Here is a 21,892-nt window from a genome sequence, read left to right as displayed (position 1 = left end):
AGCAGTCCCTGTTTCTTTCAGTATTCTTCAACATCTGTCCTGCTGAGATGAAGGAAAAACATTAACATTGCTGAGTTAAGGGGGAGAAAAGATGGCTTCAGAATCAGGTGCTTGGTGGCTTCAGTGAACCATGTAGATTTCTCCCAGATGCTGAGGATAATTTGCAGGCTGCATTAACAACTGTCCCCTTGAATCTAGGAGAAAAAGCCTGACAAAGCATCACCAAAAAGTTCAGAGACAAAATGTGGAAACAAAGACTTCAAAACAGAAGTTTCTCTAGATTGTGGTGTGCTTTAGCTCTCCAAGAGGAGCCCTTTACACTATGGGGAGGAGACATGTGCACTTTTCCAGGTTTGCAAAGAACCATAGCATCCTGTTTGATAGATCCAAACTTTGCAGTGTGCTCCCCCAGGTGGCCCTGCTGTGTATAACACTGAACCAAACTGCAGCATTCAGGGTCATGCATGAAATCTGATGTCTGCGCAGGAAACATCATTCAACAGTGATTGCTAAAGGGGGTGAGATTCTTAAAACAATCATTTTCAACTGCAGCAACTGGGAGAGCACTGTTGCGCTCAGGTTCCGCTTGCAAGTTTCCCCTGGTCATCTGGTTGGCCACTGTGGGAACAGGATGCTGGACAAGATGGGCCTTTGGACAAATCCAGCAGCAGGTTTCTCATATTATTATGCAGCTGCAGAAATGATGACTGATACTACCTGTGGCATCATGCAGTGGTACTACTCATTTATTTATTATTATTATTTATAAAATTATTAGTTGCTTGTTACCTAAAATGTCTCCAAGCAACATTTATTTTAAAACATAAATATATTATACCATGAAAGATCTTAAATCTACCATGCTGACCAAGAAATTGGAGATATCAGTGCTATCAACAAACACCCCCTGCTCAAGTTGTATGTGCAGATAAAATAATTAAGATGCAACAATATATGAGTTCAGAATGTGCTGGAAAAGTAGAGCTTGAGCTTCAAAGGAGAACCAGAAATGCCATCTTTTATTTGAAAATTTATTGAAAAAATGCAATACAAGTAGCAAGATTGAACACATCTAAATGCTACATCTACTTTCCCTTTGACTACAAAAGTTCAAAATAACAGCTACTTAAGCTATAAAGATTTGCTTCCCCACCCCCTCTGTTCCTATCCCCCACCCCCAAAGAAAGTAATAATCGGCTATTCTATACAATTCACCATTGTCTTAAAATTTTTACAAAGCTCCTTCATATCTGCAGTGAAATAATTTGTGACTGAGTGTGTAAAAAAACAACAAAAACCCCGTCAGAACACAAATATTTAATTGTCCATTATAGGAAAATGGCAAAGCACAGTTTATGAACACTCCCCCAAATAAAACCCAGAAAACTTTTAATTGCTGGCTGCCCACTTCTGTCTGGCAAGTGAAGCTGCAATTTTTATTCCCAGTTTGGTCAGTATAGATTACCATCCAGCTGCCCTTCCTTCTGTACACACATTCATACATAAATAGCTTTCATTTACTATACAGTTAAGACAGTTTCCGGATAATCTCATAGATGAGGGAGGAAGTTACTGGGAACATATTGCCATCTCAGCATTATAAATAAATAGACCATATTTCATTTACTGCCCTAATGGTAGCACTGGCCCCCAGGAATTCCAAAGACCTCTAGAAACCAAATTTATTCTACAGGCAATTAATGTGATGGTGGTGGATTTGAGGGTGCCAAAAGCCTACTCACAAGAAATAGCAATTCCCCATGTTGGTGACAGATAAATCAGAGGGATGCATCTCTGGTATCTTAGTCCTAAGGGAGGGATAGAGAACCTGTGGCCCTCCAGAAGTTGCTGGACTACCATTCCCAGGAGCGCTGACTCTGCTGGCTAGGGCTGATGGGAGTTGGAGTCCAGCAGCATCTAGAGGGCCACCAGTTAACCATCCTGGTTCAAAGTGGCCTTCACAGCACCCAGCTTGAAAAGGTAAGCCAGCTCAGCAAATAGTTCAAAAGAAATTTGTTTTGTTTCCACTGGTCTATTTGCCCATGCATATGTGGGTTACTTATGGCACATAAGCAGCCTGAAATGGAAAAGAACCAACTTTGTCTATTGCCTGGTGTTCCTTCCTTACCACAGGTAACCATGTCAGTGGCTATTTTTAAGCCCATATGCTAAGGAAAAGTGTTCCCTATAGCAAAGGGACCATATTGAAGGCTGGGGGGGGGGGGTTATGTTGTGATTTAGCTTTCTAAGAAGCCCAATAATAATGTATTTTTTAAAAAAGCAAGCTTCTGTACTTATGAACGCTAAGTTTACAAGTGTACAGGTGATGTCTGCTGAAATCTAGAAACCGGGGGAATTGTTGAAGGGAGTACCTTGTAAAAGCATTGTGCTTCTCTCCCTACAATGATCAGAAGCAGAAATGATAGCGTGGGAGTAAATAGCAAAATACATGGCACAAAAGTAATATGAATCTGCTTGATTTGCATAATTTATACAAGTAGCAGAATTCAGCATTTCTTGCCACAGAATTGGGTTACTTCAGTGCAGACTTTTTTCTTCTGTTTTGCGCAGAGTACGTACAGTTTTGAATGAACCTAAAGGAAGGTAGGGGATCTTCTGTTGGAAACGAAAAGCTTACTAGTCATCAGACAAAGCAAGACCAACTTCCATCACCTAAGGCTGTTAGTCCTAAATGCCTTAGGCTTTTACCAAGAAGGTCTGTGATGGGTTAAAAAAACTATTTCAAAAAGAAACTTGGGTGACCCTCAATGAGTTATTTACTTAGCAATTTACCTGTCGGCCCAGTTGCATTTATATTGTCTCCTCCCAGGATTGTTTCTCACACTTGCTTTCTTCCCTTGTGATTCTGAATGATTGAGATTTGAGTGGATTTTTAAGCAACGCTAAATATTTGCACCCTGAAGGGGAAGACGGGGATGTGCAAAAGAAGCTAACATCAGATGTCCATATAGGACAGGAGAGAATTGGGGTGTATGGAAAGTCGGAATCACCCCCACTTAAACACACCTTATGCGCAAAACCGGTGGGGAGGGGCAACATATCTGCTGGATGAGGTTCCTGCACACAAGGCAGGAAAAGCAATATACTGGAAAAGCAATAGGTAGGTCAGTGGTCAGGAGAAGGGACAATCTGAGAAGCATGCCCCTGATTAGATAAGAGTAAATTCCTGTTTAATGGGAAATCCAAACTTCATGCAAAAGAAGTGTCTGAAAGTAGAGTTTTAAAATAGAACAGGACTTCACCAGCTAGTTAGCCACAGGATACAAAAAGTTAAAAATCATGCTGAGTGACAGCTCAAAGGACAAGACATACCTTCAAATAACATTTTGAAAAAGCAATAATTCCATTAATAAATGTGTAACAGTGCTGCAATTGTAGTAAGGTTCGAGATTTGAGATTAGAATTATGGAACTATTTTATAGCTGGTGCTTAATGCTTTTAATAGCAGAGGAAAAGGAAGCTGCAGAAGAATTATGCACTAGAGAAAGTGACACAACCAAAATTGTCTTCCACAATAAATACATTTTCAAGTGCTATGGGTTGATTTTTTATTTTGATTTTTAAAAGTTCAGTCTAAGATTTTTAGGAAGGTAGCCCATTAGTTCTATTTGTAAAGAGAAGGGCATATAGAAACCCACAAATAGTGTTACAGCCCGAGTTTGTTCACTTGGAAGGAAGTCTATTGTTTCCAGTTGGGCTTTACTCACAGCTAAGTGCATCAGATGGCAACCACTGAAGGCTTGTTGTGGCTGATGGGACCCCAGAGCACATTGGAGCAAAGCTGATTGAGCAGTGCTAAACTCTTACACGTCCATAATGCTTTCAAACTTTAAATAAGACTGTATTAACTCCTTAATTGAAACCTACTCAAAACTGAGGGGGAAAGTAGACATGCAGTATGATAATATATCTTCCACACAACTGCTCGTTTTCAATGAAATCAGATTCTTTTCAATGTGTTTCCTTGTTTTCTGTAAACTTTCTTTAAACAGCAGAAGGCATTCCTCTTCACTTAAATACTAGAATCAACCCTCATCCTGCCCCTTAGCTATTAGGTGGTGCACTCAAAAGAATTTCAACTTCATACCTCTCAGAAAAAACATCACTCATAATTCTACAGAACTTTCACATGCTGCTGGAAGGAAAGAACAAGCCTGCAGTTTTTAGTGTTGCCAAGGAAATCTTTCAACTAAGCATGGAGAAGAAGTTCATCTTATTTGTGAAGAACATGTTGCATCCCAATTTGGAATCCTCTCAATCTTCCTACATGGGGAAAACATTTAAAGGAAATGAAACTGCTTCCCAGTTAAGAGTACTGATACCAACTACCTTTCGCGAGATTTGTTTTATAAGTGTACTTTTAAAGTCATAAGGAGGAAGAGTTATTTTGGGTAGAAACAAACCCACACAGAGAAAAACTAACTTAAATCTGCTCTTGTTCTGATTTGGATCCTTTTTTTAATGGCATTCAACATTCTCTAGTGATAGCCAATCAGAACACACCTAGGTTAAGATCCTGAGAACTGCAGCCAATCCTGGGGTTTGTTATTTCATTTAGCATGGTAGCAATGCAGCATCCACCATTCATTTCAGCAGCCTTATGCAATAAGTTTTGTATGACCTCCATGACTCAAAGGAAGGAGGCGCAACAGTAGTATGCTCTATGGACTGTGCACAAGAAGAACTACAAATTATTATATTGTCTTATAAGGAGCATTAAGTGACTTGCAACATGAACAGGCTTAGTTTTTAACAGCAATCATTGGAAACAATCTACAATACTGATGATGCCTTTGTAATTGCCTGCTTAAAGAATACAGATTTAGGAATGCTGGATTGTCTCTAAGGGATGACTTGTGCTTCATTTATCCCTTCCTGTGATATGTTACCAGTGTGCCAAGTTTAAATAGTGCTTTAAAAACCAATATGATTTTAAAACTATGCTACCAAAACCACAAAAATCAAAACACAAACAATTGGGAAGGAGAAAAAAGAAAATAAATGAACACCCCATCCTATTGTTATAAATTACAGCCTATTTCATAGCGTGTAGAGCCCACACCTCTTAAACACACAATTCTAATAGGCTTAATTTAAAGGAGAACAAAAAGAGGGGGGAAATAGGAGAGTGAATTTACAAGAGATTTAGTATTCCAAGGAGTGCAAAAAAGAACAAAGGAGAGAGCTGGAAAAACATGGTGCCTTGTCACAATTGATTAAAACCTCTAGAATTCACAGTATAAAAGTGAATCAATTTCCATCATTTCTGAATCTAGACTACTACTGAAATACCTGTGCAAATACCACAACCCCCTGCTACATTCGAGCATCTAAGGGGCTGACAAACCAACAAAAAGCAAGGAAAATCCAGAGGAAAAGAGGGCAGGCACATTTGCGCCTGGCATATATAAAATAGCTGTGATTAGGAAACTCTGAATATATCTCAGATCCACAAGAGCCAAAACAAAGCATTGCACAAGTGTTTTCCTGACTACTCAGGCAAGAGGGGTCACTTCTAGGTCAGTGAGACCCCCACACTATAACATGTTCAAAGTTATGTGAGAATGCAAACTGCTTGAGGAGGAAAAGGAGGAGGAAGGGCAATGCAGTTCAATCAAACGCAATCACTTTCGATAAGCTCTACATGTTCTTGTGTGGGCCTCTGACTTCATAATACAGATCCAGAAAAGGTGGTGGGAAAGGAAATGCAAAAAGTGGGGTGGGGGATTGCAAAACTGTAAAAAAAAAAAATCAGTACTGTGAAAAGTATGGCATACTGTCGGTCACAATATAAAAATGATAATCAAAAAGGATCCACTGTGTTAAGGAGAATCCGAAGTAAACATCAAAAAGCACAACTTCCTAGTAATAAATGATAGAATGTTTGACTGAGAGTAAATCTGGCAAGTTTGAGGTCATGGTGCTCCAAGGTAGCTTCCTTGCAGTTTTGCTGGTATATGTCGGGTGGCCTTCGCAGACTGAAACAGACATCGCCTAGGGAAACACAAATTTATGCTAAATTACCAATCAGTAGAAAACAAGTCTGAAATTCTGAAACATCTGCTGGTAAATTGTCTGTATCTTCCTGCCCATCGCCATGTGCACACATGCACACACCTTTTTGGGTGTATTAATGCATACCTCAAACCTGAGCATTCTGCTCTGTGAATATGTAGCATTAGGAGGCCTCTTTCTACAAGTGCCTAGTTCCTGTTCTCTCAGATTTAATAAGCTCTGCTGCAGCCAATCAAAAGTGACTAGACAAGAGTAAACTGAATTTCACTGGTGGAATAAAGTTGGCAAAGCTGTGCAGTTCTCAAGTTAACATTCTTTGAATGTTGGCAATGTACCCAGCACATAAGGGGAACACCCAGTGCATCACCTGAGCAAGCAGTGTCAAGACATGTGGAGAAGGCTCTCGCCACACTGAATAGCCCAAGGTTGGAAAGGTTGCTAAAAGGATGGGGCTCTCCCTCCTAAATTCAGGATCCAACTACCAAGCATGGAGGTTCAAAATTACATGTGGGTGGTATGTGACTGTTTGTGGACTAAGGGAGTTCAGAGTTCAGTTCCACAAAAAGCAGTTAGCTTGCAAGAGGCACACAAAATCGCAGTTAAGTCTACAGCAAGACTGCAAACTCAAACAACTGTGAGGTCCATTAACTGCCCATGCACTCATACCATATTAACTATCCATGGTAATAAAATGCAGACACTTGTGATGTATTTAAAAGATACATGACAGCATATGAAGAAGGAAGTGGAACTTTCATTAGCATCCGTTGCAATGTCACGGCAATTGTGGGACAGACCTCTGATCCTGTGAACTTCTTCTAGCAACAACTGTAACAGCACATGAGCTCTTTAAGCAAATCCTTCACTTAGTCACTTTATGGCTTATGGGCCACACGTAATGGTTTGAGAGCAAGCCCTAGAAGGCTACAAAAGCTGAAGTTACACATTGTCCCTGTGGGCTTTATGTTGTGCAGGCCCAGCCTATTTAAGTCTACGCATTTAGTGTCATTGCTCTAGTCTTAGTGGCAGCTAACTTTCAAGCAGATTTGAAAAGTTACAACCAGAGCCAGGCTGACCTCTTGCACATGGAAGCACTTTGTCATATATTGGGGCTGGAGTGTTGACCTACGAAACAGGAATTAAAAGTCCAGACCTGGCCCCTCATCTACCAGCTGCTGAGCCTTCCCTGTTAAAAGTCCTGCAAGGACAGAGTCAAAATATACCAAGCACAAGTTTTGAAAAGGCTTTCCTTGAAAACTGCTAGAAATAAACAACCTTCAGTTGTGACTTAGGTGAAAACCTTGCCATGCTTCAAGATGTAGCAGTGCTAATAAAAAACAAAAAAGGAAAAAAAGAAAACTACCTGATAATATATATAGCTGGTCTTGCTATTTATTCTGCAATCTCAGTCTCCTGGTGGACAACCACCTTGGTCACAGACATGTCTGGGTGTTGCTCCTTTGCTTCTCTGATGGCCTGTACCAGAACCTGAAGAAAGATTCCACAAAGAACAAACTATCTTGAATCGAGTTTAGGGCAACAACATTTTGCTTCCTATCACGATCTAACTTTACCAACTAATTTCCATATAGTAATGAAGGCTTGCAACCTATCATTAAGGAAAAATTTTTGGATCAATTTAGGGCAACACGGTTGTTGCTTATTTATTGGGTTCTTTTTCTGACCCACCGCAAGGTCACAGGGCAGCTTTCAATATAAAAATATGATATTTAAACCAGTTAAAACAGTTTACAATACAAAAAATTAGGGAAGGTCTTAAAATGTATTTCAGATGTCAAAGGCCAGGGTAATGCAGTGTCTCTTCAGTACAGGATGAAAGCTATGCAATAAAGGTTGGTAGAGTTCAGAATTTGGCTAGAATCTTATCATGGGTGAACTTTCAAATCCCTCTGGAGACCCCAAAGGTCATGCAATATATCTTGCATATTTGATCCGCCAACTGCTCCATTGATAAAAGTGCCAGAAACAATGTGCACATACTCAGAATAGTCAGTAAACTAAAAGTCTTACTTGATCATGATCAATGTCTGCATCTCCTGTGATGACAATTCTTTTTTCAATTCGTGTTTCTGAAATTCCACCTTTCACAGTCTACGAGAGAACAAACAGCTTACAATGCAACAATGCCAAAGTGTTAAAAAAATAGTTTTAAAGATAAAAACAAGCCTAGTTAATCAATCAGAGCAACCAAAAGGTCAAGTCAGCAGGAATGGTTCATAATTACATCTAGATTAGATGCATATCACTCTTTGACAACCAAATTCCTATGATTGTAAGCTTAATAGATATGCAAATGATTTTCCTACTGCTGTCACAGGCCTGGTTTGCACATCATGGTGAACATAGGAGAACAGGGGCTCCTGGAGAAGAGACTGCAGTTGTTTCCCTCCTTCCTGGTCATTCTGCTGATGAACTGTGCTGAGCTAAGCCATGGTTTGGTTTAGTGTCATCTGAACCCTGGCTCGTGGCTTAACTCTTCCAGGCAAACCATGAGCCATAAGCAATAGGACAAGCATTGGTTACAGCTCATGCTTAGTTTGAAGAGACATAAACCACAATCCCAATTTCCAATGATACTCTATACCAAGCTGTCACTCGGCTCAACTCAGCACAGCAGCAGAATGGCTGAGAAGGAGCAAAGAAGCTGCAATTTCCTTCCCAGAAGTCCACATGCTTATGCTAAGCCATGGTTTAGCTTAGCAAGACATGTGAATCAGGCCATAGTGAGAAATGTGAATGGAGTGTGTGATAACTGCTATCACAGGTTTGTTGTGCTTATATGGCTCTCAATGGTAGCTGCGTTTTACACAATTCTTAGCTTGTTCAAACCCACAATAGTGACCAAACTCTCAGGGACACTATCTCCTTTTTTTCAAAACAGGGATCTGAAATGGAGACATGTTAGATTCCACTCTAGCCTGGGTTAGACTCCTTTGATCCAAAGCTAACATTCAGGACTATACTGGCTCCTAAGAAAAGCAGACTACAGGACTCATAATAATACATAAAGGACATCAAAATAAAATTGTTTCAGAAATTACTTTTCTCTGCTGACATCCTAACAATGCAATAAAAGAAAGAAAAAGAAATGGATTAATTTCCATATAGACACGTATCTTCAATGTATGAATAGTTAGAACCGCACTTAGATCTTGCAGACCTATATCAGACACAAATTTTGTGTGTCCACTTAATAACTGATCTTTTTAGTCATTGTAAAGATATACATCTTTGTTTCCTCCTTTCCCTATTCAGTTTTTGCATAAAAAGCTAGTTCCACATTAAGAGAAACAGAAAGGGAGAGGAAAGACAAAGAGCAAGTACAAAAAAAAGAAACTAGAAAAAAAGGTTTTGTCCTATGGTCTGATAGGATGAATGCTCACATCTACATGGGGGGAAAGTAACATCCGAAACAGTCCTACTAACATTTGCCTTTCTACTCAGACTACCACCCAATTAGAGAAATCATAGTGGATTCATTGTATGTGTTTTAGTTGTTTGACTACACATACATATGAATAAAAGCAACAGTTTTTATGAAAAAACATGTTTTAAAAACATATTTTGTTTTTAGATTCTGCAATCTTTCTTTTAGATACTGTTACAGCAAGCATCAATTCCTGATTGAGAAAGAAGAGGGGAATTCACCTTAAGATGGTGCTTGCAAATACAAGTACTTGTATTAAAAATGATACTTTTAAAAATCCACTGAATGATTGAGATGCGTCTTTAGTCCTTTTTAAAAATAAACTTTATCTACTTGACTGAAAGTCACAGTTCCACTTTCAACCAAATTCATGCTAGCAGAAAACTCTTAGATTCAAACACACACTGCTTATACACGAGGAGAACTGGTACAAAAACAAAGAGAGGTAAAGGTGTATAAGCGACAAACCTAGTCATTGAAGGAATGCTGTGGAAGATGAACAGAAATGCTTAACAGCACAATTCCTTCATAATCTCATCATCCTAACCTACTGGCGAATTTATTCGCCTTCTCACTCTGTTAGTCCAAATGAAATGGAGCCTAGAAAACCTTAGATTGTGTATCAATTTGATCCTTTTAATGTATTTTTGTATGTTTTGTGGTATTTTATGCACTGTGATTTGCTATTTTATTGATTATAGATTAGTAATTCTTTATTGTAATTGGTAAGCATAAACTTTTATTATATGCTGATGCTTAATTTTACTGTTTACTATTAGATTTCAATGGATGATTGAATATTGCTTTTTTGATATAAGTTGTTTAATTTAAAAGTTGTTGTGTCTTTTTAATATTGGATCAGATTGTTGCTATTAATGGTTGATGTTTTATTATGTTTTTAAATGTTGGAAGATGCTCAGATAGGTGGGGTATTATTATTATTATTATTAATAATAATAATAAACATGCTGAAATGCCTTTATCTGTGTTAACACAAGAATACTTCTCCATTATTAAGTGAAACCATGCAACACCTAAACATTAAATATAAATTCCCCTTAGGAGGAAGACATGGACCTATAAATATCCAGTACTTTGGAGGATAAACTGTGGAGAAAGCCATCCTTTAATCCAACAGTGTTTATGGAATCCTCTTTTAAGCTAAGTAACACAAACAGTTGCTTATCTTCCTATTATTGGAGAGGTTGTCCAGTGAGGGGTTCCCTAAGAGACCAAAATAAAATTGTTTCAGAAATTTTCTCGGCTGAATGCAAAAAAGAGATGGAGGAATTTCCATTTAGACACATATCTTCAAGTATGAATGGTCAGAACAGCACTTAGATCTTGCACTGAGAGCAGGAAAGATTAGATGAGCCAAAATAAGAAAAACCTTTATAAAGAAAAATGATGGCAACATCAATGACAAGGAAAAGAGAAGTTAGACTATTCATTAACTCAAAGGAACTTGAAACAAAAGACCTTTTTCACTTTACTGGTTCACATGTTTTCAAGCCTTAGGAAAGAATGGTGCTCATTATGTTATTCCTGCCCCTTCCCTTAAGTAATATGTGAACTTGCCCTACCAAAGAGCAATGGTATAAAGGTAGAGGCAATTACTCAGTTAAACCTAATTAGAAGTAAAGAGCTGGCTGAATCCACAGGGTTCTGGGCAAATAATGTCAGAGAAGTGGGGTGGTGATACTTCTCTAAGTGAAACCAGCCTTCATACTCATAAAGATTGTGGACATCACTTAAGTTGCAAGAGTGGCAACTATTCTAGAATGAGTAATGTACAGGATGGTGACAATGAACATTAAAGCATTCTTTCTGGAACATGGACCAGGATTTCCCTTCCAGGGTCAAGTTAATGGGATTGAGGATAACTGAGATTAGGGAACCATTGAACTGTCAGTCACATCATCCCTCAAAACAGAGAGGTCTTTTAGCTTCCTTGACTAATACATTTCCTTTAAACAAAGCTGCCTTTGAATTCTTTCTGGTGGCTGCCTTCAAGAAAAAGCTTACTGCAGCTTTGATGCCCTCAACTTTGGTGCTTTTCTAACAAGTAGCAGTAACATTGGTGCTGGAGGAGAGCGCATCTGCAAACAAGAGGTAAAAATAATGACTATCTTGTATTTGGCTGCTCTACTACATGTTCGTTTGGGTCAACTGTATTGCAACACACGTGGCATATATATTTTTCTGCCACAAATTTTCACAAGTGATGCATCTGGAGAGATCTCCACCAAGCAGTAAAGCTTGCCACATATTGTGAAGACTATCTGGAATTATTTCCACGTGGTATCACTGTACCTAATAGCTACAATGTTTGAAAGCCACTTTCCACATTAGTCATCTGAAATCCATATAGACTCGTTAACACAATCAGGTTGGTTGAACCATATGAACATTCCAGTATTACAGCCATCTTGAGGGACCGTGGAGTATGGAAGCAAAGTGAAGCAGCTTCTATGGGGGGGACCACATAATGACTGAAGCCTTATCTAAATATATTTAGTTACAGATAGGTAGCCGTGTTGGTCTGCCATAGTCAAAACAAAAAAAATTCCTTCCAGTAGCACCTTAAAGACCAACTAAGTCAGTTCTTGGTATGAGCTTTCGTGTGCATGCACACTTCTTCAGATACACTGAAACAGAAGTTTCCAGACCCTTCTATATAGTGAGAAGGTGGGGAGGGGTATTACTCAGAAGGGTGGTGGGAATGGGTGGTTGGCAGATAGCTGTGATGAGCCTGTTGACGACTCTTAACGACTGCAATAGGTCTTACAGGGAGAAGCAAGGGGTGAAAAGGTGAAAAATGGCTTTGTCATGTATAATGAGATAAGAATCCAAGGTCTTTGTTCAGGCCAGGTTTCTCCATGGTTTTAAGTTTGGTGATAAGTTGAGGAGTTGTTTAAGACTGGGTGGCTGTCTGTAGGCAATGAAAGGTCTTCCTCCCAGAGCTTGAGAAAGAGAACTGTCATTGTCCAGGAGAGGTTGTAGATCTCTGATGATGCGTTGTACTGTTTTAACTTGGGAGCTGTATGTGATGACTAGAGGTGTTCTGTTATTTTCTTTTTTGGGTCTGTCTTGCAGCAAGTTCTCTCTGGGTATCAGTCTGGCTCTGTTGATCTGTTGTCTAACTTCATCTGTTGGGTATTTTAGTTCTAAAAAGGTTTGCTGTAGATCTCTTAGGTGAGAGTAATAGACTGGAAAGAGAAGCTGCTGAATTACAACTTATCACCAAACTTAAAACCATGGAGAAACCTGGCCTGAACAAAGACCTTGGATTCTTATCTCATTATACATGACAAAGCCATTTTTCACCTTTTCACCCCTTGCTTCTCCCTGTAAGACCTATTGCAGTCGTTAAGAGTCGTCAACAGGCTCATCACAGCTATCTGCCAACCACCCATTCCCACCACCCTTCTGAGTAATACCCCTCCCCACCGTCTCACTATATAGAAGGGTCTGGAAACTTCTGTTTCAGTGTATCTGAAGAAGTGTGCATGTACACGAAAGCTCATACCAAGAATTTTTTTTGTTCTAAATATATTTGTTGTGCTTTAGAATGACTTGGTATTGGAGATGGCTTTCTGTTTTAGTACTATCATCTAGTGTACAAAGGTCAGTAGTAATCTGTGCTTCTTGGCAATCTCTAGTGGCAATTTGTGTTTCTCAGCAATCTCTGACCTTGATTTCTAAAACATAATGGGTCCTTTAATGTAGGCTAGCCCCAGCAGAGAGAATATGCTAGACACATACGGCTAAACACCATTTCTTTTGCCAGCAACAGTGTGCTGAGCTTGCTCTATTGGTTATTTCAAATGAATCCTGTGTCCCAGATAATGCTAGCTAATGGTCTCTTCTCAGGGTAGCTACCCACTTATTACTTTAACAACATTGAACCTCCTGTGAATAGCTCCCAAATTGGAAACACCTGTGTACCTAGCTTGGGAAAAGACATCCGTGTTGAAAGATGTTCAAAGTGGGGTTAGTATGAATTTCTCCAAGCTAGAAAGATCCAGGTGGGTCTGGTCAGTGTCTGGATAGGAGACCATCTGAGGACAGTATGTATGCTGCCTTGAGTTCCACGTTAGGGGAAAAGGTACGTTATGTATGTTTAATGAGATTCGTTCCCATCAGCTTCTTTCCATACCATTGGAAAGAAGCTGAAAATGGTAGGGGAAATCCTGTTCAACAGTATTCTGAATACCATTTGTCCTAGATTGAAACCTTCAAGTGAAGCATCAGTGGTGACTGTGTCACATCTAGAGTACTGACAAGACAAGTAAAAGGAAGCAGACACAAGCCCTAGAGTCAGTAAAACTCTGATGTGCCACAAACTGCCAATCCCATTAGAGAGGGGTCACCCAAAGACAGACAGAGACTAGAGTTGGTACAACTCATTCCCTGTCAACGCAAATAGCTTATCAGTGAGGTCACACACTTGAGACTATTGTATTTTACCTTTGTAATCTGGGTAGTGGTAGTGCTGCTGGTGGTCTCTGAAGTGATGGTCTGAGCACTTAGCAGAACTCCAGGGTCTAAATCCCCACTGCCATCATCAGTCTATGGCAGAGATACATAACAAGTATAAATTATCTCCTTGCTCACCTAGAGAGAGTTGTTTGTTCAGCAGAGAAGGCTATAACGGCAAAGTGTCATGAGCCAGAAGGCTGTTGGTAAATTTGCAATAATTTAATGTTACTAATCAAATCTGCATCAAATGTGGCACAGGATTGCAACTAATGGTTGTCTTCACACAAAACATTAAACCATAATTTAGCACTACATGAATTAGATATGGCAAGCCTTAGTGAAGAAGCATTGGGTTTCCACGCTCTCCTTTCTGCCTTCTGTGGGATCAGGAGGAGGACTTATTCACCAGCAAATCACAAGAATTAAAAATTTGGTATTAAAAACAGTTAGAACCAAATGCAGCCACAGGAATCAGGTGGGTCCTGAAAACACATGTCTCAGCTGTCAAAGGTGAGGGCAACGGGGTGCATCTTCACCTTTCACCAAATGAAACATCTCTGGGAGAAGGGAATTCCACAGCTTAGGGGCCGCTGCAGAGAATGCTCTCTTTCAGGTCACCCCCACAAACTTCCATGGATGGTGGAACTACCAGCACGCTCTGAAGATCTTAACCCCCAACAGGGTCTGTAGGGAAGGAGGTTGTCTCTCAGATATTTGGGGGTTAAGGTGTTTAGGGCTCTAAACACTGGTGTGGGCATCCTGAATTGAATCCAGAAACAAACTGGAAAGCAGTGCAGCTGTTTTACAGCAGGGGTTTATATGAGTTCCAAAGGCAACCACAGCGAATAAACTGGCTGCTGCATTTTAGACCAGCTGAAGTTTCCAAGTCATCTTCACAGGCAGCCCTATGTAGAACTCATTGCAATAATCCAGAAGCAACCAGAGCACAGAATACTGTAGTCAAGTAAACTCTATCTAAAAGGGGCCCTAGCTGCAGAAGCAAACGTAGCTGGAACTCCTAGCCGCAAAGGCCACCCGGGCCTTTGTTGAATCCAGCAGAACCTGCAAGCTATGAACCTGCTCCTAGTAGTGCAATCCCATCTAGAAGTGGAAGTTTTCCCACCACCTAGGTTCAAGAACTTGGAACTCATAACACCTCTCTTTTCAGGATTCACTTTTAATTTGTTCAATTTGTTGGCCCCCACTCAGCCTGTCACACCCCACAAACACTTGTCTAGCACCTCAGCTGCCTCCTTTGATTCAGGTGTGTGTGAGAGAGAGAGCTCTGTGCCATCTACATATTGAGGGCAATTCACTCCACAACTCCTGATGACAACTCCCAGCAGCTTCACTGAGATCTTAAATAAGACAGAACCCTGCAGGACACCACAGGAAAGCTCCCATGGCACTGAAAAGTGTCCCCCATGACTACTTTCTGGAAACAACCCTGTAGGTAGGAGCAGAACCACAAAAGTATAGTGCCCCCACCCGCCTTGAGCCATTACAGAAAGACAGCATGATCAATGGTATGGAAAGCCACTGAGAACTGAAGGAGAACAAGAAGGGCCATACTTCCCCGCTGCCCATCTATCTTCCAACAAGTGTCATCAACCAGGGCAAGCAAGGCAGTTTCATTGCCATGACCAGGCCAGAAGCTGGACAGAAATGTATCCAGATATTCAGTCTCTTCCGAAGATGCCTGAAGCTGGACCACCAGCAGCATCCTCTTGAGCAGCTTGCCCCAAAATGGGGCATTTGCCACTGGGTGATACTGAATACTTCCAGGTCCAGACAAATCCAAATGGGGCCACCTTTACTCAGGTGGCGGCAAGCTGTCCAAGATTCAACAATGAAGTGAATTACTTTTCATATTGGACCTGTTGCACAGACAATAGCTAAATCCATGGCAGCTGGCCATGAAGACCGCCAGCAAGCGATAAGCCTGAATGTCCTCATCATCATACTTTTGAGTTCAGCTCAGCTAACTGGGACAGGGAGCAAAATGTCTGGTACAACAATATAACCCATTGTCAGCTCTGGTCTCTAATTCAGATACTATGCTTTCCATGTTGCATGGGTTAGGAACTGGACAAAACTGCTAAGGTAAGAATTTCTCCAGGTTTTTGCCACTATCTTTTGCCCTTTCTCTTAGTCCTCAGGTAATGTGATACAAAAAGTCCCCAGAGAAAGCACACTTTCCAGTCTCATTTCCAAAGTGAACTAGTCTTTCAACAAAAAGGGCTAGATAACTACAATGAATATGTTTTGGTAGCACAGAGCAACATTTCAACCATTTTTAGGTACAAAGAAAGCTTACCCAGAGCAAGGTGCATCAAAACTTATATGTGCCTAATGTGTCAGAACATCTAAGCCCCATCCAAACAGTGATGCTGCTGTGAAGAAACAAACTAAAAAAAACCCTACATCTTAATTCAACACCAAGGTTTAATACCTGCTGAACAATAATGCTTTGTTTCCTCAGAATCTGGTTAGTGAGCTGTTTGACAAAACTTGTAGCACCCTCAGTGTTACTTCCTTGTTGCCACAATGGTAGCTTGAGCCTCAATCCTGCTTCTGGAGTTGGATAGCCACACAAACATAATGATGTAAAAGAGGAGACTTGGCTCAGAGAGGATAGCCATAGTATGTGTTGGAGCAGGTGGTTACCTCTTTTTGAAGGGGGAAAGAAAGCTTTAAGAACCCAGGTGTTTGTTCCTATGCTAAAAAAGAGAGCTCTTTTTTTTTCTTTAGTAAAAACTAACTACAAACAATGACCTTGATAGTGTGTGTACGTGTTTATGTGTAGTCTAACAATAAAAAAAACTTCCAAGGGTCACCATGACAGATTAGACTGAAAAAATTAGCCATGCACAGGTTCCTTCAGCAAATGGATGTTTCCCCTGGTTTGCCATCTCAGACTGGAAGAACAACACCAATATTTCTTAGTCTGCCTTTAAACATAATTGTGCCACAGTGAGATATCTGCTCATGTACTTGTTCGTTAGAATTACATATTAATTAATATTTTACAAAAGTTTGTGAAACTTACTGAAATATCAAATGCAATACCTTCAGAGTGTCCACTAGGTGGAAGCAGCATCCAACAGATACCACAGAATTTCCAAGGTTTCAACATATTCAAATGTGATGAGGACATTTTAAGCATCTCTCAGGTGGAGTCAGCTCTAGAATGTGTGGCTATTCCTTGTATGGTTGGCACAAAATAGCACAAAAATTATTTTAACTCAGCCAGCAAACCTCCATGCCAGAGCTGACCAAAACCTACTTATACATGAAGTTGAGAGGGATTTTTATAATGTGAAGCTATATTCAAAACATATCAACCTCTACAAATGCAGATAATTTTAAAACATGTAGTGGATAGCTAAGCTCTATACCAGCTATTTAGGAACAGAATTTGGACATGTGCCAGGTGATAAACGCCATTCTCTGTCAAAAGGCACTACCAAAATGTTTCACTCAAAAGTTCAAAAGCATTAAAACTAAAAAGGGCCAATTAAAAAAAATTAAATTCATATCCCAACATTCCTCCTAAAGAAACCCCAAGAGGGAAAAAATGTTGCATACTACATTCACCAGCCAAATGGGAAATGCATTTAAAAATGAAAAACGTTTTTTAACATGCAGACAGAAAAATAAAAAGGATAGATCCAAGCAGTTCTTCTGAAGAAGTGTATTCCATACAGAAAACGTTGCCACTGAGAAAGCCTTACCCTGTGTTGTTGCTAACCTTATTTTAGCAGGTGGAATGCAGAGATTAGAGAAATACATTAGAGAAATTAGTTCCTAAAGCATGAAGGCTCTAAAAGTCAGAACCAACATGCTGAACTGGCCTGAAACAAATAGGCAATCCATGCTGTGAAGCCAGGACTGGAGTTCTACACTGTCTGGGGCCTCCCTCGTTTAATATGGAAGCAACCACATTCAGTGCCAGCTGAATTCCAACCAGACTTCAAAAGGCAGCGATAAGTAAGCACATTGCAATAATCTAAATGGGAACAAAGCATGGAGACTGAAGTAAAATCCTTGTAAGAGAAAAATGGGTGTAGTCAGCTCACCAAGCTTAATGATTAAAAAGAGTGTTCCTCATCATGACTGCCACCTGAGATCAAGGAGCAAGGCAAGGTTAAGTAGCATTCCTATGCTGGATATTTGCTACTCTAAGCCTCATGAATAACTCTCTAACCCAGTACAGGCTGGTTCATTAAGATGAACAGGGAAGACCTGGCTACTCCTGGATTCGAGGGGCGGGGGGGGATAAAGCAGGGTGTCATACTTAAGATACTCCAAAGCTGCTGAATGATTGGCTGAAGTATCTGTGTATAGATACTAAAAAACGGAAGAGATCACAGATGGAACTTTTTGCTATGCCACAATATAAATCCCCAAAGGGTTGAGCAACAGTCACCCACTGCTATCTTCCAATTCTGACCAATCATGTAGGAGAAGATCAACTCCAGAGCAGTGCCTCCAACTCCTAACTGATTAAGCTGCCCCCAAAGGATATGATGGTCTATTGTATGGAACATCAAAAAGAATGTGCCGGACCACACTTTCCCTTTCAGATAATCCATGAGAGGCAACAAAAGAGGCTGAAATCCCCAAATCTGCCCTGAACCAACTGGACTGACTCTTTCAAATTGGTTTCTCCTAAGAGTTCCTGCAACTCTGCCACCACCAACCACTCAATCAACCTGTCAGTACTGCTCAGTCCAAGTTGGTAGGTCCCCCCCCCCCGCCCCCATTCAGGGACTTTTCAAATTGGAACACTTTCCCACAGTGATACAATAATCTGAGTCTTATTAGCCTGCCCTAGGTGGCAGGGTTAAAGTGAGCTGGTCATAGGACTCAGATCTTCTCTACAGCCTTGGGTAGCAATAAATCAAAACTTCCATCAAAAACTGACAAGGAGGTGCATTACACACTTCATTGTGGCCTGCAGAAAACATGAAGCCTTGTCAGAGTGAATTCTGACACTGATACTAGTTTACTTTGGGGAACATGGTATTGTATACAGTGGTACCTCTAGTTGCAGACACGATCCGTTCTGGGGTGCCGTTCGTACCCTGAAAAGTCCGCAACTAGAGCGGCGCTTCTAAGCAAGCGAAGAGCACAATAGAGCGCTCCTAGGCATGTGTGAAGCGCGAAGAATGCTTCTGTGCATGCGTCGAAACCCGGAAGTATACACTTCCGGGTTTGCCGCGTTCGCAAGCCAAAAAGACGCAACATGACCTAAAGCAACACGAGGTATGACTGTATAGGGAAAGCAAAACAGACACAAAACTTGGCATATATATGCTCACACAAGTTATAATGAATGCATGAGGATGAAAACTACATGCTCAGAAGCCACAAGCTACTTTCAGTTTTGATACTTCTCCCCAGAAAGTCAATATCCACTGGGTAGGAAGTATCTCCCTCATTAAATTTCTCCTAAAGGGAAATTTCTCCTAAAGTTGGAGTATCAAAACTTCTAGAAAGTTTTATTCGGGGTGCAATCTTGCTTTGGAATTAATGTAATATGTTTTAAAATTGATGTAAAGATTGTAAAGGTCTAAAGGTTCAAGTTCAATCTAAAGGTTCAGGTTCAAATAGGTGTCTTTGACCACTGCAGCCTCCCCTATTAACGCACATTTCTTCCCTTTCTTTGTGCCTTCCATGAGTTTTGTGGCTATTGTGCAAGCACAGTGGGCAGAATTCTCATATAGTTTGGGAAGCTCTACTCATTGTGATCGATGCAGGGGGGAAACAGCATTACACCACTCTTTTCCGCAGCAAAGAGGGAAAGCCTAGATGCCATACATATATGTACAAAAGTCTGAAAACTCAAGCCCGATCAGACTTCCCAGATATGTATTTATGTTTGTGTTTAGTGCAGAAAGCACTGGTGTCAACAGTGGTATTTCTCACAACAATTTAAACCTGTGAAGCTCCTCTCAGGTAAGCTTGTCCCATTGAAATCAAATTTTCTAATTTTCACTGAGACTATTTACACTACAATAAAACTGTACCACCAGATTATGAAACAGCCTACCTGTGCAGCTTCATAAGTTATAGTCTTGGTCTCTGTATGGACAATAGGAACTTCTTTCGTTGGAATTTCACTTTTCACAGTGTTCGACACATCAGAGATAGTAACTGTCTGAGTCTTCACAAGGGGTGGCTACAAAACAGGATTTTAGAGAGAGAGAAATCACATTTAGTACCATTAAACTCTAACAATATTGCTGACAACCATTCCAATACTGATCTGATAAAAGCACAATGGACTCCATATAGAAATTTCAATTGCTATGTTGTTTGCACTAAAGGCACATTTTGGAAAGTCATCTGTCAATGTTTGGAGATAAAATACAAATAACATTTTCCCCCTAGCTTCCTGGCCAAATGTGACCATCTGCAAACTAAAATATGGAAACTGTTTCATAGTTAAAAGGGTAAGCCAAATTTAGCATGCAGATAAGAATCTTTATGGTTAGGAGGAGCTCAAGTCTGATTAATATGCTAGTATATTAAGAGATTATACAAATGTATGATTTCCAGACAGCGTGAGATGTGTAGAGTCCAGTAGCTTCTATTAAATCAGCATCAGATCATTATTTATGGATATTCAAATCTCAAGAATAACAGGAAAAGAAAAATCAGCTGTGCCACCACCTGATAATTAATCAAAAGAGAATGTAATATTAGTAAGAGCACCACCAGGCTTTTCCCACTCTGTTATGTTCCCTTCACCTTTTCAAAGTCTGACAGATATCACCTTGATTATTACCAGATCAAATGTTGAGGTATTTTAGCAGATGGGATTGTTAAGAACACTGGAGCAGGCAATTTTTATTTATTTTTTACTTTGATGGGCAAATGCAGGTGTTTCCTCAGAGATTTCCAAATCAGATGACTACAGACTCAAAGAGCTATGTTTTGTTCTTGTAAATGGAAAGACTTGCGGCGCTGGCTGCTTTTAGCTCAATATTTTCTGCAATGTATTTACAACACACAGAAGACAATTAGCACTATCTCATAAAATCTGATGCCTTTTAGAATCGGTTTCCTTTTCTTTTAAATATATTCTGCTTGAGTCAGGAGACAATACTTTTTTAAAAATTGTTTTAATAAAATATACATCTACTTTGTAGATGAGGGGAATCATTCCTATAGACTGGAGATTAAGTGGTTGATTAGTTTGGGGAATATTTCAGGCCATCGAAACATAATCCTTCTTTATGGATTTATGGCATATGCTTGCTGCAGTGTTTGTAGAATGACTCCGAAAATGTAGCAGAGAAGACTGCAAAGAGAGATGTTTCAAGTTCACATTTACTACCTGGAAACAGCGAATGAGGGCAGGAAACTCATTATCAATACTTGAGCTGTGACATTCTCCATTTAGCTCGCTAAGTGGCTGACTTGCCCCTTTTCCCCCTTCAACATCACAGGCTTCCTCCTCTTGTTCATGGAGGTGCAATGGAGGTGAAGAAGGGATTTTATAGACTTCCATCTCGTTCTGTTTTGAGTCCTCAGCCTCTTTCTCCACATCTGAGTAAAATCCCTCTCCACACCTTAGGTCTTCCTTGCTCTCACTGAGAGCAGCAGCAGCAGTAGCAGCAGCACCCTGCTTCTCCTGCTCCTTGCTACTTGCGGAAGAAGTGTCAGATCCACAAGTATGTGCAGACTCCTGGGGGCTTGACACTGGGCTCTCACTAAGGGCCACTGAGTGCTTTGAGACCTCCCATTCAAAGTGAGAGGTAATATTTCCCCCCTCTGCCATTGCATCCAGATCCTCTTTGAAGGGAGAGTCACTCGCACTCTAAAATGAAATGAATACACAAAAAAGGCCAGAAATTAGGAACAGGGCACACTGGAAACATAGACCATTTTAGCACATGTCAATTTGAAAGGGCCTAT

General features: G+C 40.3%; 1 protein-coding gene across 50 annotated transcripts in view; it reads right to left on the bottom strand.

Annotated features, from left to right (window-relative positions):
- Positions 1-1,017: 1,017 nt before the first annotated feature.
- Positions 1,018-21,892, bottom strand: part of EPB41 (erythrocyte membrane protein band 4.1) — a 137,323-nt gene continuing 116,448 nt past the window's right edge. For 20 of the 50 annotated variants that reach the window (XM_083750663.1, XM_083750656.1, XM_083750655.1 and 17 more), the window contains 5 exons: positions 20,022-20,150; positions 13,955-14,056; positions 8,068-8,148; positions 7,400-7,524; positions 1,018-6,015 (listed from right to left, as the gene is read on the bottom strand). In XM_083750663.1, coding sequence (XP_083606789.1) covers positions 7,429-7,524; positions 8,068-8,148; positions 13,955-14,056; positions 20,022-20,150 — 408 coding nt within the window. In that variant the 3' untranslated portion in view covers positions 1,018-6,015; positions 7,400-7,428. Of the gene's footprint in view, positions 6,016-7,399; positions 7,525-8,067; positions 8,149-13,954; positions 14,057-20,021; positions 20,151-21,311; positions 21,795-21,892 lie in introns of all 50 variants that reach the window. The other 30 variants (XM_083750659.1, XM_083750658.1, XM_083750661.1 and 27 more) reach the window with 3 other exon arrangements.

Source organism: Podarcis gaigeae (genome assembly GCF_964106915.1).
Source record: "Podarcis gaigeae genome assembly, chromosome: 8".
Lineage (NCBI taxonomy): Eukaryota > Metazoa > Chordata > Lepidosauria > Squamata > Lacertidae > Podarcis > Podarcis gaigeae.
The sequence above is the reverse complement of the archived record's forward strand: the minus strand, read 5'-3'. Positions and strand labels throughout refer to the sequence as shown.